The sequence below is a fragment of the Gekko japonicus genome, unplaced genomic scaffold, assembly GCF_001447785.1.
Source record: "Gekko japonicus isolate JY-2015 unplaced genomic scaffold, Gekko_japonicus_V1.1 scaffold369, whole genome shotgun sequence".
In the NCBI taxonomy this organism is placed as follows: Eukaryota; Metazoa; Chordata; class Lepidosauria; order Squamata; family Gekkonidae; genus Gekko; species Gekko japonicus.
The window spans coordinates 340,488-358,957 of record NW_015160846.1 but is presented as its reverse complement, the minus strand read 5'-3'; the positions used below and the strand labels follow the sequence as shown (position 1 = coordinate 358,957).

At 49.5% G+C, this 18,470-nt stretch overlaps 1 protein-coding gene across 1 annotated transcript in view; it reads right to left on the bottom strand.

Moving 5' to 3' along the window:
- TLN2 (talin 2) overlaps positions 1-18,470 on the bottom strand; it is a 156,066-nt gene that overhangs the window by 34,253 nt on the left and 103,343 nt on the right. Inside the window, exons 32-40 of the mRNA XM_015420227.1 lie at positions 17,572-17,661; positions 16,816-16,938; positions 14,699-14,842; positions 13,616-13,777; positions 13,258-13,398; positions 10,405-10,586; positions 7,967-8,099; positions 5,601-5,702; positions 3,498-3,668 (exon numbers count right to left, since the gene is read on the bottom strand). Coding sequence (XP_015275713.1) covers positions 3,498-3,668; positions 5,601-5,702; positions 7,967-8,099; positions 10,405-10,586; positions 13,258-13,398; positions 13,616-13,777; positions 14,699-14,842; positions 16,816-16,938; positions 17,572-17,661 — 1,248 coding nt within the window. The remainder of the gene's footprint in view (positions 1-3,497; positions 3,669-5,600; positions 5,703-7,966; positions 8,100-10,404; positions 10,587-13,257; positions 13,399-13,615; positions 13,778-14,698; positions 14,843-16,815; positions 16,939-17,571; positions 17,662-18,470) is intronic.

Here is an 18,470-nt window from a genome sequence, read left to right as displayed (position 1 = left end):
AGGGATGCCCTAGGCTGGTCCTGCACTGAGGAAGGGGTTGGACTAGGTGGCCTCTTGGACCCTTCCGACTCTGTGTGGTCCTAGTATTCTAACTCTATTAGTAACCCTTCAGCATTTCAGGTAGATGCTCTGTCTAACAGCACACCTTTCAATATGCACAGCCAATCAGAAGCACTGCTGGACGAAGGCCCCCCGCAGCCCCCCCTTTCTAAAAGAACGGGGGGGGCCCTCCAGGAAAGCTGGTGGCAGGTGCTGAAGTGGGGACCCCTAGCCTACACCTAAACGGACTAACCCGATCCGACTCCATAAAAGGCAGCTTCGTTCCCTACTTGTCTGGTGATTTGTATCCTGCCTCTCCAAAAAATGCTTGAGGCAATTAACGAGGGACGGAACAATAAAAATACCGATTTTAAAATGCATAAATAATTAAAGCCCGTCCCATAAAAACTAAATCTATCATCAATGAGACTATCCTAACGCGTTACTTTAAAAAAACCCAGTCAATAAGAGCAGCAGTAAAAATGACAAAAGGCATAAAAGGAAGCCATAAAAACAACATATGTTCAAAACGCCTTCCGACTGAGTCGCTTCTGGTAGCTTTGGAGAAAAGCAAGCAAGCGTTTTGCGGGATGACAGGTGCAGAAGAGGATGTGGAATGGGGACAGACACGGAACACACAAGGTGACCGCTGAAGAATCAGAGCGGAAGTAAAAAGGCAGGCAGCTATTTGACACTGGACACCCTGAAGCAAGGCGATGGAGCAGACCCTGTTTTATCTATCGCAACATGAGAACACAAGAGAAGCCAGTGTTGGATGAGGCCAGTGGCCCATCCAGTCCAACACTCTTGTGTCACACAGTGGCCAAAAATACCAGGTGCCATCAGGAGGTCCAGCAGTGGGGCCAGGACACTGGAAGCCCTCCCACTGTTGCCCCCATCCCACCCCCAAGCACCAAGAATACAGAGCATCACCTGCCCCAGACTGAGAGTTCCTATCTATACCTTGTGGCCAATAGCCACTGATGGACCTCTGCTCCATATAAGAACATAAGAGAAGCCAATGTTGGATCAGGCCAGTGGCCCCTCCAGTCCAACACTCTTGTGTCACACAGTGGCTGAAAATACCAGGGGCCATCAGGAGGTCCAGCACTGGGGCCAGGACACTGGAAGCCCTCCCACTGTTGCCCCCATCCCACCCCCAAGCACCAAGAATACAGAGCATCACCTGCCCCAGACTGAGAGTTCCTATCTATACCTTGTGGCTAAGAGCCACTGATGGACCTCTGCTCCATATGTTTATCCAATTCCCTCTTGAAGCTTGAAGACTAACCAAACTTTCTTACGAGCCTTTCGAGTGTCAGGAGATTCCTGTTTGGACTAGGGGTGTGTGTTCAGCTAAATCTGAGCCGGAAAAAATCCTTATCAGTATTTTCCGGATAGTCTTTCAGCCAGATATAAATTTGGCTTTTTTCAACTATCTAAAATGGCTGGTCCTTTCGGGACCACCAGATAGTTAAGGTTAAAGGGTGTTTAAAGGGATCAGCATCCCTTTAAATGCCTTCCGGGTGAACTCGCCTCTTGGAGAAGGTGTTTAAAGGGACTGTGAGCCCTTTAAATGCCTTTGGAGTTCACTCATGGAGTCAAGGCTTGGAGAAGGCATTTAAAGGGACCGTGATCCCTTTAAAGCCTTTCCTCCCCTCTACTGAAACAATGGAGGAAGGGGGCACATTCTTTTGGGGCCCATAGGATTGGATCCCCTGGCCCAATCTTTTTAAAGCTTGCAGCTATGCTGCAAATCTGGTGCCTCTACCTCAAAGAACAGCCCCCCCCCCAGAGCCCCAGATACTTCCGGATCAATTCTCCATTATACCCTATGGGTTCCGTTGACCATAATGGTCCCCATAGGGTATAACGGAGCCCAAAAAATTCGGGACACCCGAATATTTACCGAATCGGGAATATCGAGAAATACCAGTATTTTTTGGGTTCAATGTACCCGAACCCGAAATATATCGGGCTTTTTTGCACCCCTAGTTTGGAGTTTCTCTTTCTTCAGCTCATAATGGAAGATTTTTTTAAAAAAGAAATTCCCCCACCCAAACTGTTCAGACCTCATTTCCCACCTACAGATTTTTTTCTTAAAGGCAATTTAGCGTTCACTTCAATAAAATCAGCCCTAAGCAGACAGCGATGATTACTACGGGCTGGATTTTTAATTACACGCGCCGGCTGAAGGGCCATTAACGAATATCTCCCGGGTCTCTCATCCTCTGTCGGCACACTGCTTAATTGCTCTCAAGGATTGTATTTTTAGACCCATGATACAGAAAACCATCTGCCCTTCTCTGAAACGCTGCCTCTGGCAAACCGAAAATATCAGAAGGGGAGACTAGACCACATCATAAAATTTATCTGAATGTTTTAAAAACTAAACCATTCCTCAGGCAGGGCTGCAAGCTATGGGGTGCCAGCCTATACGTGCTTACTTTGAAGTAAGACCCACTGCATTCAACAAGGATTACTCCCGGGTAACTATAAGAACATCAGAAGAGCCCTGCTGGATTAGACCAGTTAGGGTCCATCTAGTTGAGCATCCTGTCACAAAGTGGCCAACCAGTTCCTCTGGATGGCCAACAACAGGGCATAGAAGCTCAGGCCTTCCCCTGATAAGAACATCAGAAGAGCCCTGCTGGATTAGACCAGTTAGGGTCCATCTAGTTGAGCATCCTGTCACAAAGTGGCCAACCAGTTCCTCTGGATGGCCAACAACAGGCCAGAGAGGCCGAGGCCTTCCCCTGAGAAGAACCTCAGAAGAGCCCTGCTGGATCAGACCAGTGAGGGGCCATCTAGTCCAGCATCCCGTCTCACACAGTGGCCAACCAGTTCCTTTGGATGGCCAACAACAGGGCAGAGAGGCTGAGACCTTAAGAAGAGCCTAAGAAGAGCCCTGCTGGATCGGACCAGTAGTCCACCTAATCCAGCTTTCTGTCTCACACAGAGGCCAACCAGTTCCTCTGGAAGGCCAACAACAGGGCAGAGAGGCCAAGGCCTTCCCCTGATGTTGTCTCCTGGCTCTGGGATTCAGAGGTTGACTGCCCTTTGGTCACCTGGCTAGCAGCCACTGATAGATCTCTCCTCCATGAATCTGTCTAATCCTGCTTTAAAACCACCTACGCTTGTGGCCGTGATTACATCTGATGGCAGCAAATCCCACCTTTTAATCACTCTCTGCGTACGGAAGTATTTCCTTTTGTCTGTCCTTAACCCACTGCTCATCAGCTTCACTGGATGCCCAACTATGCATGGGACTGCGGCTTTCATTTAAAAACTAAACATTTGTGTGCCATGGGACTGCGGCTTTCATTTAAAAACTAAACATTTGTGTGCCAGTCCAGTGAGCACATTGGTTAATCTAGGGGCCAGCTTTAGAGCATGCCAGAGAAGAAAAGACGGCAGAGGTGTCGCTGTGAGAGATGGAAGCAGACGCAGCCACATACCTTGGGATTCCCTCCGCCTTCCTTGGCCGCGTAGAGCATCTGGAGTGCGGATTCTGCCAGTGTCTTGGTCTGGTCCAGCAAGGTCATCTGTTGCTGGTGATTCATCAGTTTGGAGACCACCCCGACCGCAGCCAGAACCAGTGGTTCAAAATAGCTTGCTAGCTGCATTACCTATGAGAGAATCACCAGAGGAAAAGGGAAAAGGCCTTAGACATAAAGGTTGGCCTTCAACCCTATGGGTGGTGAAAAACAGTCGGTAGTTTTAGAAAAGAGCAAGAGTCATAGAATCATAGAGTTGGAAGGGGCCATACAGACCACCTAGTCCAGCCTCCTGCCCAGTGCAGGACCAGCCTAAAGCATCTCTGACAAATATTCGTCCAGCCTCTTCTTGGAAGCTGTCAGTGAAGGGGAGCTCACCACCTCCCTAGGCAGCTGATTCCACCTTTGAACCACTCTGACCGTGAAAACGTTTCTCCTAATATCCAGCCGATACCTTTCGGCGTGTAATTTAAACCCATTGCTTTGGGTTCTATCCTCCGCTGCCAACTGGAACAGCTCCTTGCCCTCCTCCAAAGGACAGCCTTTCAGATATTTAAAGAGAGCAATCTTGTCCCCCCTCAGTCTCCTCTTCTCCAGACTAAACATTCCCAAGTCCCTCAGCCTTTCCTCGCAGGGCTCAGTCTCCAGACCCCTGAACATCCTCGTCGCTCTCTTCTGCACCCTCTCGATTTTGCCCACAACCTTATTGAAGTGAGGCCTCCAGAACTGCACACAGGACTCCAGGTGCAGCCTGACCAAGGCAGTCTACAGAGGGGCTCTGACCTCCTGCGAATTCAATGCTATGGCCCTTTTGATACAACCCAAGACTGAATTTGCCTGTTTTGCCACCGCATCACACTGACTGCTTAGATTTCGTTTACAGTCCACTCCTACCCCAAGATCTCTTTTGCATACACAACTCCCCAGAAACGTATCCCACATCTGGAGCACCTTAAAGACTAGCAAAATCTGTGGCGGGGAGGAGCTTTCGTGAGTCACTGCTCACTTCTTCAGATACAGCTAGAATGCTCCCTCTAAGCTGTGGAGTCTTCTGAGCAGGAATACTACTTTGTGAGCTACTGGCATTAAAGTTGTGAGTGAGCAATTTGGCTACTGCATAAGTTAGTTTGCTCTGGAGCCCTCCTTCCTGAGCAGAGACAAAAAATGTGTGAGCTGGAGGCTAAAAAACTGTGAGCTGGCTCACACTCACTCAGCTTAGAGGGAACACTGTCTTGGAGATATCTGCATCTCACACCTGCTATTAAGCATTCACCTGCTTTTGTCATTCAGCATCTGAAATCACTCCACTCTGCAAGATATATGGACAGGTGGACTCCCGTTCTAGCGGCATCTGAAGAAGTGAGCAGTGACTCAGGAAAGCTCCTCCCCTGCCACAAATTTCGTTCGTCTTTAAGGTGTTCCTGGACTCTGGCTCTTTTCAGCTGCTACAGACAGACTAATGTGGCGACCCATCTTGATCTATCTCCATAGCTGGTGGTTGGGCACTTGAGATTTGGGGGGGGGGATGGGGGACAGGAGAACAAATCTGAAGACCAGCACACACCGGAGAGGAAACAGATAGCTTCTCAGAGGAGTGGAATTTGGGGGCCTCCATTAAGTCTTCATATCCACTCTTTTATGTTTTTGCTCGCACCGGCATTTAAGGATCTCACGATCCAGTTTGTTTCCCAGAACGATTCTGCAGCTTCAGGATCTCTCGTGACCTGAATGAGCCCTTCCAGACAGCGGGAGGAGGGACCTAACTTTGATTTGCACATCTTCATTCCTTGGAAACCCTCCCTCGCAGCATTTGGGCTGCTCCTCATTGTTCACGCTGGATCGTGTCCTCTGCCTCAGCTCTGTCCGTCTCCTCTTCTACTGCCCGAAATCTGCTCCAGTGCGCGAGCATTTTTATTCTCAGTACGTTTCCTTTTTAAAAAATCCTCATATATAACCAGGTGTCTCCTTCCCGCGACAAACCCTGGATTCCTTTGACCGTCATGCATCAGAGTGTCATACGGCAAATTCCACTTCTGGCACAACACACATTTCAACATCTCCTACCTTGTGCCCAAGCTGAGCGGCTTCTCCTCGGGCCGCTGTGGCGATGGGGTCTATGAGATGCCCAATTTCTTGGACGACAGACGTCAGTTGCTCCTGCAGGGCCTGGTAAGCAACAACATGAAGGTGGCACCAGTCATTAAATCCACACCTGGCTAGAGATGCAAAATTTCCGGAAATTTTGAAGCTCGGAAAAAAACCCAGTTTTTTCTTGGGGGAAATTGAATTTTTTGGAAAACGTGAAAAAAATGCTACATTAGCACTTCTTTTACAGATCGAAAGTCATTCTGTTACTTTAGGAACATAAAATATGACTATGTGGACATTTTTTCTTGGCATGAAATTATCACAAATAGCATATTAAAAACACAGTGTATCCAAACAATTATTACGAACAGAATACCCACCCACATGCAAAAACAAAACTGAAACCTTTTTCTTTTCTTGTGACAATAGCACCTCCGAAGGAAGAAATGCATCTTGTTCTTGCATTGGAGAGTTCAGTTTGTAACCTAGGACTTGCTTGTCCTCAGTGCACAGAAATTAGATCAATCTGATACCATACATTTTTTTTAAAGACATGATTTGGAAAATAGTTGAACACCTTGTCTTAAAATATTTTATTCATTATGTTCCATAATCAATTTTTTTTCTTTTTTTCCCCTTCAATTTTTCCAATTTTTTGCAAAAAAACAAAAAAGGCTTCAGGAAAAAACCATTTCCCCAAAAAGATTTTTCCGCTTTTTTCCCGGGCCTTCACACATCTATACCCCTGGCACAGAAGCAACTGCATCACACTAAGCAGGAGATCCCTAGCATTTTTGACCTTGTGGACACCTTTGGAATTCTGACACAGAGCGGTGGGTGTAACCGTAAAATGGCTGCCACAGGAAATATAGCCAAGCACAAAATGGCTGCTGCAGGAGGCAGTGCCAACCACAAACTGTCACAGAGTGAGGTTACGGATAACTCTTCAACATTTCAGGCAGAAGACATTAAGGAGGTCAAGAAGAAGATCTTAGAAGCTGCTGACAAACCCTCTATCTTACACATTGACTAAAATAATAATCATTGTCTGGCAGTGTGTGTAGTATAGCCAGGAGATCCTAAGAGTGTCTGGCAAATACAAGTTCTAGCTCTTTTTAGCATTATGCGTCACTAGATGGAAAGTTAGACTTGTTTTTAAGGCAAGAGCCATTTCAGGGGTGGTTTGCCATTGCCTGCCTCTGCGTCATGACCCTGGTATTCCTTGGAGTCGCTCATCTAAATACTAGCCAGGGCCGACCCTGCTTAGCTTCCGAGACCTGATGAGATCAATCTAGCCTGGGCTATCCAGGTCAGGGAAACTCACTTAACAATGATATCCAAGGGAGAGTTATTACCCTGTCTATACCTGAGGTTTTCACAAGATGGCACTGTAAGTCACTTTAACTTGAGCTTTGGGCTTTGTCAACTTCAAACTTGCATTCAAAACATAGGAATAATAATCCAGGCCTACCTTCCAGGGCTGTTGTGAGAAAATGCACTGTATCAACACAGAGCATGATCTTAATGACTGCCCACAATGGTTTTGGTCTCTAAATTCTTGCTCATTTCATCTGCCACCGTTTGACCATTTTATGACTGTTTTTATGTTTTGGGTGGATGGTTGCTGTTTTTATTGTTTTAACTGGAATTGTCATAAGTGCCTCAGATACAGGACACAGAAAGGTAGGGCTAAATATTTAAAATAAAGAGATAAACAGCAGGCATGAATTGTGGGAAATGCAATCAGTGCAGACTTAGAAAACAAACCCCTCCAACATAGCCTTAGGTCAAACCTCGTCCTATGTTTGTGAGGCGCTAGAGCGTACGTTGATTTATAACTGAAATAAGGTTCTGGCTTCCTGCCTTAAAAACAGAAGAGGACATTAATCTTGGCTGCTTCAGCTGCCGGTGATGAACGGCTCCAGCAAATACAGTAATCGCCTCCTCCTTCCCTACTGATTTCACGTGCCTCCTCCCGCCCCTTTAGCCTTCCTTTCTTTTCCTCCCTATCATAACTCCTCCTGTAACCAAGAGAGAATATCCGTGGGCACCTCATCAAGGGGGAAAAAAGGTAAACCTAAAACCTGAATCCTGAAAAGGGGGGCATTTGGATCTTGCTGTTGGCAAAACCTCCCCATTCGGCATGCCGAATGCGCTCACCCAATTAGCAAGGGCAGCAATGCATCTTGGGAATATCGCCTTGTGCTGTCGCAGCAAGTGTCTGCACAACATTTAATGTCACTTGCTCCGTGCATCTCCCCCCCTCCCCTCCCCCAAACACACACATCTGGCCAGGAGGGAGGCTTCGTTTCCCTCCCGCTGGTAACGCCGCTTTTCTGTACCTCGACAGAAATGTCGTCTCTGGTGGCCAGGTTCTGACTGACCGAGGCCAGGGAGGCCTGTTCAATATCCCGGATACATCTGTTGATCCCATCGATGGAGTAGTCACACTCTCTCTGGCCGGGGGCCTTGTCTCTGCAGGGGAAAGACAGTGCTGGTTACTTTGGAGGAAAGGAGAAGAATGCGAAGGGCGGGGGGAAAAGCATGACTTAATCTTTCCAGCAAAACCCCAAAGGACAACTACAGAGTTGAAGACAGAGCATCTGAAATCACTCCACTTTCGAATGAAACAGGACTGAAGAACTCCCATTCTAGCCATATCTGAAGAAGTGTGCCGTGACCAGTGTTCCCTCTAAGCGGAGTTTAGTGTGAGCCAGCTCACAGTTGTTTAGCCTCCGGCTCACAGATTTTTGTCTTAGCTCAGGAAGGAAGGCTCCAGAGCCAACTAATTTACGCAGTAGCCAAATCACTCGCTCACAAATTTAATGCCAGTAGCTCACAAAGTTGAATTTTTGCTTACAAGACTCCACAGCTTAGAGGGAGCATTGGCCGTGACTTACGGAAGCTCCTCCCCTGCCACATATTTTGTTAGTCTTTAAGGTGCTCCTGGACCCTTGCTCTTTTCTACTCCTCCAGTGTTGGGAGTTTTCAAACCCTTTGGTCAAGATCCCTCTTCCTCGCAGATTCCGGCCCTATCTAAACTCTAGAAAATTCTCCACCGGGGGCCCGACTCAGATGCATGACCGACCCCAGCATTTGCAAGATCGGTAGAACAGAAAGTGAAACGGCAGTGAGTTACCTGGATATCTTTGTCCAAACAGCACTACGTGGGCAAGGGAGAAAACGAGTCCAGGGAAACTGGAAAAGGGGAATGAGCAAAACTGTCTCCCCGCTGGCACCGATCCTGGTTTGGATACCCCCTCCCATCATGGCTGCTCTTGAGAAAGAATAAAATCGTTGGGCAGTCCAGCTGTGGATCTCCGTCGTAAGCACGCCTCTTGGCTTTCACTTTTTTTGGGCTGTCGTGGGCAACACTCCCCTAACTCTGGCAGTAGTACACCAATCCTTTGAAGAAGGACCGAGGCCAGAGGCATGGGAATACAGTAAAGTAGGGCTCCCCAACCTTTATGAGCCTGTGGGCACCTTTGGTATCTGTTAAGTCCGTACTTAACAAAGTAGTCAGAGAGTGATTTCAGCAAAACTCAGGTTTATTCAGCTCGACAATCAACTTCTCCAACACGGTACAACTCCTCATAGCCCGAACAGCTTGTCCATTTCAGCTGCTCGGTATTTAAACATTCCGGGCTAATGTAGCCACACCTACTATACAAGTTCCAACCTATCAGGTTGTTCGCATAATAGCCCAATCACAAACGTTCCCACCACAGACAGTTCAAATGTGATTGGACACAATACTTTCGGCGCGAATCCTAGCCGACGTCTGAAGCTTAGCATAGCTTCTCTATGGGATGATTCACACTTCATCCCCATGCATTCAGGGCAGCATCTGAATACATTACAGTATCCTGACACAGGGTGGTGGGTGCGACCACAAAATGGCTGCCCCGGGAGGCGGAGCCAGCCTCAAAATGGCTGCTGCAGGAGGCGGAGCCAACCACACGGAGAAAGCCCAAGCGCAGGGGAGAAGAGGGGTAATTTTAAAAGTACAGTGGGATAGAGGAGCAAGAGAATAAAACCAACACTGGTGGCAACTGCTGCTGAAACAAGGTTATTTTAATCTGCACAGTCAGTCGGATCTCCAACGGCCACTCAGAAGCCCTGCTGGTCAAGAGCCCCACCCTTTTTCAAAAAACACTCGGTTGGTGTCAGAAGAAGTGTCAGCAGGCATCCTGGTGCCCATGAGCACCATGTTGGAGAACCCTGCAGTAAAAGTTACCAGGGAGGAGGAGGAGGTTTTATACCCCGCCCTCCACTCAGAGTCTCTGTACAATCTCCATCCCTTCCTCTCCCCAACAGACACCCTGGGAGGTAAGTGGGGCTGAGAGAGCTCTGAGAGAAACTGCTCTTGAGAGAACAGCTCTGAGAGAACTTGTGACTGACCCAAGGTCACCCAGGAGCTGCATGTGGAGGATTGGGGAATCAGAAGAAGAAGAGGAGGAGGAGGCGGCGGAGGACGAAAGATTGGATTTATACCCACCTTTCACTCAGAGTGGTTTACAATCTCTTTTCCCTTCCCCTCCCCACAACAGACACCCTGTGAGGTAGGTGGGCCTGAGAGAGCTCTTTCGAGGACTGCTCTTGAGAGAACAGCTCTGAAAGAACTTCGACTGACCCAAGGTCACCCAGCTGGTTGCATGTGGAGGAATGGGGAATCAAACCTAATTCTCCAGATTAGAGTCCACCACTCTTAACCACTACACCAAACTGGTGAGATGTTAGAACACACATGTTACAAGCTAAAAGGAGAAAGAAAACGTACCGAATGGAAGTGATGAGGCTCTTAATAGACTCAGATACGGTGTGGGAGTGGCCGGCGAGAACGGACCAGGTGGGCGGGTCCTTGGGATTGAGGGCCAACGAGCGAGCGGTTTTGATCAGCGACGAGGAGCTCTCCAGCATGGTCTTGGCGGAGGTAAGGATGGGCTCCTGAGCACGAGAACCCTGCAGGCCAGGGAGGAGAGGGGACAGGAATCTTCTACTCAGGAAAAAATCAAACACACACGTCAAGCAGTCAAATTCTGAAAGAGCCGCTCAGATTCAATGCGGGAGAGGACGCCTACAGTTCGGGCAAGCGGGGTTCCGCTTGTGTGGCAAAGCAGGTTGAAGACAATGGCGTGTCTCAGCATCACGGACTTAGACTGGCTTAACAGTCAATTCCTTCTAACCAGGGGTCATTTCCTGCAGGAGCACACAGGAGCGGAGCTCCGGCAAGAAAACGTACCGAATGGAAGTGATGAGGCTCTTAATAGACTCGGATACGGTGTGGGAGTGGCCGGCGAGAACAGACCAGGTGGGCGGGTCCTTGGGATTGATGGCCAACGAGCGAGCGGTTTTGATCAGCGACGAGGAGCTCTCCAGCATGGTCTTGGCAGAGGTGAGGATGGGCTCCTGAGCACGAGAACCCTGCAGGCCGAGGAGGAGAGGGGACAGGAATCTTCTTCTCAGATTCAATGCGGGAGAGGATGCCTACAGTTCGGGCAAGCGGGCTCCTCTTGTGTGGCAAAGCAGGTTGAAGACAATGACGTGTCTCAGCATCACAGACTGGCTTAACAGTCAATTCCTTCTAACCAGGGGTCATTTCCTGCAGGAGCGCACAGGAGTGGAGCTCCGGCAGTAAAGAGCCCAGGGGGCAGGCACATGTAACAAGCCCTGCCCCCTGCTCCCAGCAGCCCTAAGCCACAAGGAGCAAGAAGCAGCCAGGTAAGTTGCAGAGCCGCCCCGGCCCCCCGATCCAAAACAGTCCAGTGGCACCTTTAAGACCAAGTTTTATTCAGGTACAAGCTCTCCCTCCTCTGCGAGGACAGCGCTGCACGTCCCCCCCAATAGCTAGCAATCCAAAACAGTCCTGAGTGGTGGGTGTTGCCTTCTGACACACTTCCGGTGATGTCAGGGGGTGTGGCATATGCAAATAAGTTATGCGAATGAGTTATCCTAATGAGCTCCTGCACCTCTTTTTCTATGAAAAACAAACTTCTGCAAGAACAGCCAGGGACTTCTAAGAGATTGCTCAACGCCCTCACGGAAGTATGGTCCCAAGTGTCGTGGGCCAGCTTGACCAGCCTGAGTCCAGTGTGGCTTAAGACTCCTCAGGAGTCGAGGAGCCACATGCAGCCAGCTCTGAACCAGCTGAAGAGACACAGGAGCCTCCAGATTCATGACTCGCAGCTGACCTTCACCCACCCACCCACAGCTCTGAAGTAGCCCACGAAGCACAGCTGCAGGGAAGTAGCCCACCAGCCCCCACCCCATTAATTGAACAGAGAAGGGAAAAGCTCCGGCAAGACTTAAGGACACACAGACAAGAGTGCTCGCCTCTTGGCTCGGCGGCAGCTGCTCAATGACAGCAGTTCTGAGTAAATGCAGGAGCACCTCTGAGCAGATGGCTGTAAACCAGGCTTGTTAAGGAATGCCTATATAGATCAGACCCGGAGAACTGCAGTTTGTGGAAGCAACTTGTCACAGCCCTGTCTGCCTCCTGTGACCCCTGGACTGACCTTCGACTCTACTTTTTGGACCTGCCTGAATCTTGCTGATCAACGACCTCGGACTGCCTTGATGCTGCTTTCCTGAACAACCCGTGAACTCTGACTGCTGCTAAGCCAGTATTTGACCCCTGGGCTGGACTCTTGACTGTGATCAAGCTCTGCTGCCTTGCTCCGTGGCCTAGCTCTGTTGCCTGACTCTGCCTGGATTCCAGGACACCAAAATTCTTTGGGTGAAGGCACAACTGTCCGGATTGCAGCATCCGCACATGAACCTGCCTTAGACTCAGCTGTCTCTGAGGAAGGGAACTTCGACTCTCAAAAATTTATGCCCCCCCCCAAATCTCATTGGTCTCTAAGGGGCTATTGGACTTGACTCTAGCTCTGCCGAAGAAGAAGAAGAGATTTATACCCCACCCTTCACTCAGAGTCTCAGAGCAGCTTACAAACTCCTTTCCCTTCCCCTCCCCACAACATACACCCCGTGAGGTAGTTGGGGCTGAGAGAGCTCTTTCGAGCACTGCTCCTGAGAGAACAGCTCTGACAGAACTACGGCTTGCCCAAGGTCATTCAGCAGCTGTGAGTGGAGGCATGGGCAATGCTCCCTCTAAGCTGTGGAGTCTGGTGAGCAAAAATTCTGCTTTGTGAGCTGCTGGCATTAGAGTTGTGAGCGAGCGATTTGGCTGCTGCATAAATTAGTTTGCTCTGGAGCCCTCCTTCCTGAGCTAAGATAAAAATGTGTGAGCTGGAGGCTAAAAAACTGTGAGCTAGCTCACGCTAACTCGCCTTAGAGGGGACACTGGTGGGGAGTCAAACCTGGTTCTCCCAGATTAGAGTCCGCGCACTTAACCACTACACCAAACTTAGGCTGAATCAGACCACTGGGCTAATCTATGAAGGTCAGGATTACCCAGGGCCTGAGGCCCAATATGACAAGGATTAACCCTGGGATCTTCTGCATGCAAAGCAGGTGCCTGCCCACACAGCCACATCTCCTCCCTAAGTGCTGATGGCCTGGCAAACCTGCTGCTTAGATCCAGAAGAAGCCTGTTTCCTTCCTAGTAGAACGGAATGGGCCTTTGTACTCCCACCGAGAAAGGCCCCCCCATCCCCCCAAGCGGTTCTCCTACCTCCGCACTAATCTGGGCCGGAATGCTGACAAATTCGGGGTTGGAGGCAAAGGCCGTCAGGTTTTCCACGGCTTCAATCAGCGGGGCGGTCGCAGTGCGACACTTTGTCCGGTTGTCCTCAGAGAAGTCGCCGTCCAGGGCCTAAAGAGGAGACGCAAATGTTTATTACGAGCTCCTTGAAAGATCCAGAACCACAAGTCCCGCGTAGATTTGCAAACCGATTTCCTTCACCTCCTATAAAAATGTTTTTAATATTTTTTAGAAGCCACAAACGTGACCTCCGTTTACCTATTTATTTGATTGAGGCCGTCCCCTTTGGCCACTGAACACCCTCTACCACTGAGGAAGGCACTCCTACCTTGATGGTCTTCACCAGGTTGGCTGTACTGTTCGCCACCTCCTTGGCCGACTGCACAAAGTGCCTCTTCGCAACAGGGTTGGCCGTCTTCGAGGAGGCGATTCGGCAAGCGTTGCACAGCGCGGAAGTGTGCTTTGCCACGATGGTTGCGGCGGATAAAACCTGGAAAAGCAGACGGAGCAAGCACGCACACGAGTGAGAAGGTCGAAGTAGACGGTGGGATGTTTCCCACCCTGAGCTACCTCCAGAATGCTAATTTGGGGACCAGCACAGGGGGATGAGAAGGGACAAAAAGAGGGGCGACACAGATTACTTATCAGAATGGATTCAAAACATTTCTTTCATGAATCTCTCCTCCATGAATTTGTCTAACCCCCCTTTTAATTTATGGGCTGCATCCCAGAATCCCTTGCAATGTTGCAGAGGGATGCTAGGGCATTGTGGCTAAGTGGATGTCCCTTGGGCCAGGGACCACCAACATAGCGCAAGGCTCTCCGGGACACATACGGGGAGAGGCGGTCCCTCAGGCAGGGGTCATTTCGTAGAAAAAGAGGTGCAGGAGCTCATTAACACAACTTATTTGCATATGCCACACCCCCTGACATCACCAGAAGTGTGTCAGAAGGCAACACCCACCACTCTGGCTCCACTGGACTGTTTTGGATTGCTAGCTATGGGGGGGGGGAACATGCAGATCTGACCATGCAGAGGAGGGACAGCTTGTACCTGAATAAAACTTGGTCTTAAAGGTGCCATTGGACTACTTTGGGCTGGGGGCCCCGGAGGGGGGCTCTGCAATTTACCTGGCTGCTTCTTGCTCTGACTGAGGGCTGCTGAGAGCAGGGGCAGGGCTTGCTGCATGTGCCCACCCCCTGGGCTCTTTACTGCTGGAGCTCCGCTCCTGCAGGAAATGACCCCTGCCCTCAGGTACGTTGGTCCCAGGCCACACAAGGCTTTAAACCCTGAGAGTCTGCGGTCAAAGGTTTCTGCCATGTTGTCCTTTGCAAAATCACTCTGGCTGTGATTCTCAAACGGCGCAGCGGACCCGTGAGGGGTGGCGGAACATCTCCAAGAGTCCCTTACCTGGGATGGGCTGCTTGACGGATCTACCAAGTTCTGACATGCCATTTGGATCGCCTGGTTGGCCCTGGCGAACTGGATCGGATCCACGAGCCCCTGCTGGCCCGCCTGGCTGTTTGGATCAGAGATGCCCACCAGGTAAGCAGCCTAGATGCAGATCAAAGGGACAGGAACTCCTCAGAGAGGGTTTCCCACACTCTCGAGCCTTTCCAAATCCACGTACTTGGGGGTCCTCCAGTGTAGAGGAGCAGTGTTTCCTCTAAGCTGTGGAGTCTTGTGAGCAGAAATTCTCCTTCGTGAGCTAGTTGACATTAGTTGTGAGCGAGCGATTTGGCGACTGCACAAATTAGTTTGGTCTGGAGCCCTCCTTCCTGAGCGAAGGCAAAAATCTGTGAGCTGAAGCATAAAAACCTTTGAGCTGGCTCACACTAACTCAGCTTAGAGGGGACACTGGAGAGGAGCCATTCCCAGCCTCGACAGGCGTGGGAAATTCAGAAAGTGGCATCGTTTGTGAGATGGGCCCAGCCCCATTGGCCAAGCAATCCATGGTGATGAGGGATGAGATTTTCACAGCTTATGGGCTAAGGAGCAAAAGCTGCCGCTTTAATTTAAGGTGCCGGCAATCCAACGCAACCGTGACCATTTACGGAGGCCTAACAAACAGCCCAGCAGACAGGCCACTGAGAGAAGCCCACCCAAGACTCCAAATGCCGCCATCCTCGTGGTTTGTATAAGCTAACAAATATATACACGTGAACACAAATTCCGTGCTCTGTGGTCCACCAAAGGTGGTAGAAAATGCTGTCACGAAGCGGGTGACTTACGGAGGCCCCACAGGGTTTTCAAGGTGGCTCAGAGGTGGTTTGCCCGTGCCTGCCTCGGTGTCATGATGACCCAGTACTCCTTCGTGGGCTCCCTTCCAGGCACTAATTAATTAATTAATCATCACGTGGCATTGTGTGGTATTAGATTTAATACCTTCAAGGTGCTGCACAGGTGGTATGTAACTCCTACAGTTCTTCACAGAATTAATCCTAACATCCCGGGCTGTGCTGGAAGAACTGTGGTCAATTGGGAGATTACGCTCATTGCTGGTGGCCTTGCCCCATTATACAAAGTTTCTGGACACAAATATTAATGCAAATTGTAGTAATGACTGGTGTTAGTCTACCTGTTACTCTGGAGGCTGTAGTTTTGGAAATGGGCCTACTTACAATGGACAGTGTATGTATTAAAACACAACTTGCTGTATTCATTGCTGTTGCTAGAATATCGATAGCCCAATATTGGAAAAAGAAAGAGGCCCCTATCCTAAGTTGTTGGCAACATAAGCTGTGGGAATACTTTGTACACAGTCGAACTGCAAAAAAAGTGTAGCAAATAAAAATGTAGAGAGTAAACAGAAATTATTCCATGCGGTTTGGTCTCCGATGATGGAGTACTTGATGAGTAATGAAATAGTTCCAAAAAACATATATTATAACAAGATTCTGTATTTTTGAAAATTTTTTAGATTAATGTACTTTGTTGTTAGGGTAAATGATAGACTTACTATCCTGCGTCATTGTATATTTTGTAATCTGGCAATATGTTTGGTATTGTGTAGAGAAGTATTGTATTAGTACTCTGTTGGGCTGTTAATATAAATAAAAATAATAAATAAATAATTAAAAAAAAATCATATCCCATTGTGTGGAGAATACCGGGAGATCCTCAGATTGGCAGCTAGAAAGTTCTAGCTCTTTTAGCGTTATGTACCACTAGGTGGCGAGCTAGACTTGTTTTTCAAGGCAAGAGACGTTTCAGAGGTGGTTTTGCCTCTGCGCCGTGACCCTGGTATTCCTTAGACCCTTCCCTAGACTAGCCAAGGCCAACCTTGCTTAGCTTCTGAGATCTGATGGGATCGGGCTAGCCTGGGCCATCCCGGTTGGGGCAGGAGACAAACGGAAGTGGTTTGCCTTTGCCCGCCTCTGCGTTGTGACCCTGGACTTCCTCGGTGGTCTCCCATCCCAACGCTAACCAGGGCCAACACTGCTCAGCTTCTGAGACCGGGCTAGCCTGGGCCACCCAGGACAGGGAACCCATTCAGTCAATTAATGGACCAGCGACTGGAAACTTGCCTGAGCGGCCGCTTCGGTCAGACCGCAGAGGGCCTTGGAAGCCACCCCGACGCACTCGCCGAAGACGGGCAGGTCTCCCGTCTTGGCATTCTGTGAAATCCCTGCCATCGCCTCTCCAAGCACCTTTAGGAAACAGCAATGTGGAAAAATACCTTTCAGCACACTGGGACGTAATGTGGCTCTGGATCTCTGCTGCCCCGGGATGTTGGGGAGGGGCTGTGGTTCAGTGGCAGAGCCTCTGCCTGGCATACAGAAGGTCTCCGGTTCAATCCCCGACTTTTCCAGTTAGAAGGACCAGGCAGTAGGTGATGGGAAAGACCTCCGCCTGAGACCCTGGAGAGCAGCTGCCAGTCTGAGTAGACAATACTGATCTCAATGGACCAAGGGTCTGATTCAGTATATAAGGCAGCTTCATGTCTTCATGTACTATAGGGGAGGGGCCATGGCTCAGTGGCAGAGCCTCTGCTTGGCGTGCAGAAGGTCCCAGGTTCAATCCCCGACAGCTCCAGTTGAACGATCAGGCAGGAGGTGAGGGGAAAGACCTTCCTCCTGAGACCCTGGAGAGCCACTGCCAGTCTGAGTAGACAAGACTGACTTTGATGCACCAAGGGTCTGATTCAGTATCACAGCCCCCCACCCCCCATATTCAGAGTTCTCCCCCCTTCCCATAGGGAGCACTGATTGGAACTACACTGCCCTCTTCTCCGCACGGCTGGCCCCAACAGGACACAAGAACGGAGAAAGCAAACGGGTTACCTTTGAGTTCTCCATCACGCCCTCGATGCAGTCGAAGTAAGAGAGGTCGCTCACCGGCTCGTTGGGGTTTTCCAGCATCCCTTTGACTGTCTGAAAGCAACCAGGGCAGAGTCAGAGAGGGAAGCCATTCCTGAGGTGTAGCCTAAGGCTGCTTTTGGTCTTTAACGTCAGGTTCCAACTCATACCAGAAGCCAAGAATATTTGCTTTCCAGAGAAGGGGGGGAGGTCTCCACGTTTAATTGCTCTGGGATTCCAACCCGTTAACTCATTCAGTCTCTGCTGTGTTGTGGTGTAAACCTGAAATCTGGCTAATGTTCACTGACAAATTCAATGAATGCCTGGAAATCCAGAGATACCCCAAGAGGATGTTGACCCTCGGTTAAATGGGACAGCAAGATTTCACTGGAATGTTTTAGCACTACCGCTGATGTTATTCTGTGGGTTTCTCGTTTACTTTATGGGAACTGTTTTATTCTGCCGGCCCTCTATTTTGAGGTGTGTGTGTGTAGGTTATGTCTTATCTTTAGAAGTATAGAACTGGAAGGGGCCACAGGGGTCATCTAGTCCAACCCCCTGCACAACTCAGGAAATTCACAACTACCTCTCCTGTACCCAGGGCTATTTTTGGGCAGGAACGCACAGGAACGGAGTTCCGGCTGGCTCCCGAGTTGGCCACGCCCAACAGGAACTCATTAGCATAATAGGCCACGCCCAACAGCAGAAACTCATTAGGATTGGCTACATTAGGGGTGTGTGGCCTAACATGCAAAGAAGTTCCTGCTACAAAAAAAGCTCTGGGTTTTGACAACAAACAAGGTAAACAGAATAAGAAGCAAAAGGTGGGTGTGGCTGGATGACCACACTTCTGGTAACATGGGGGTGCGGCCTAATAGGCTAAT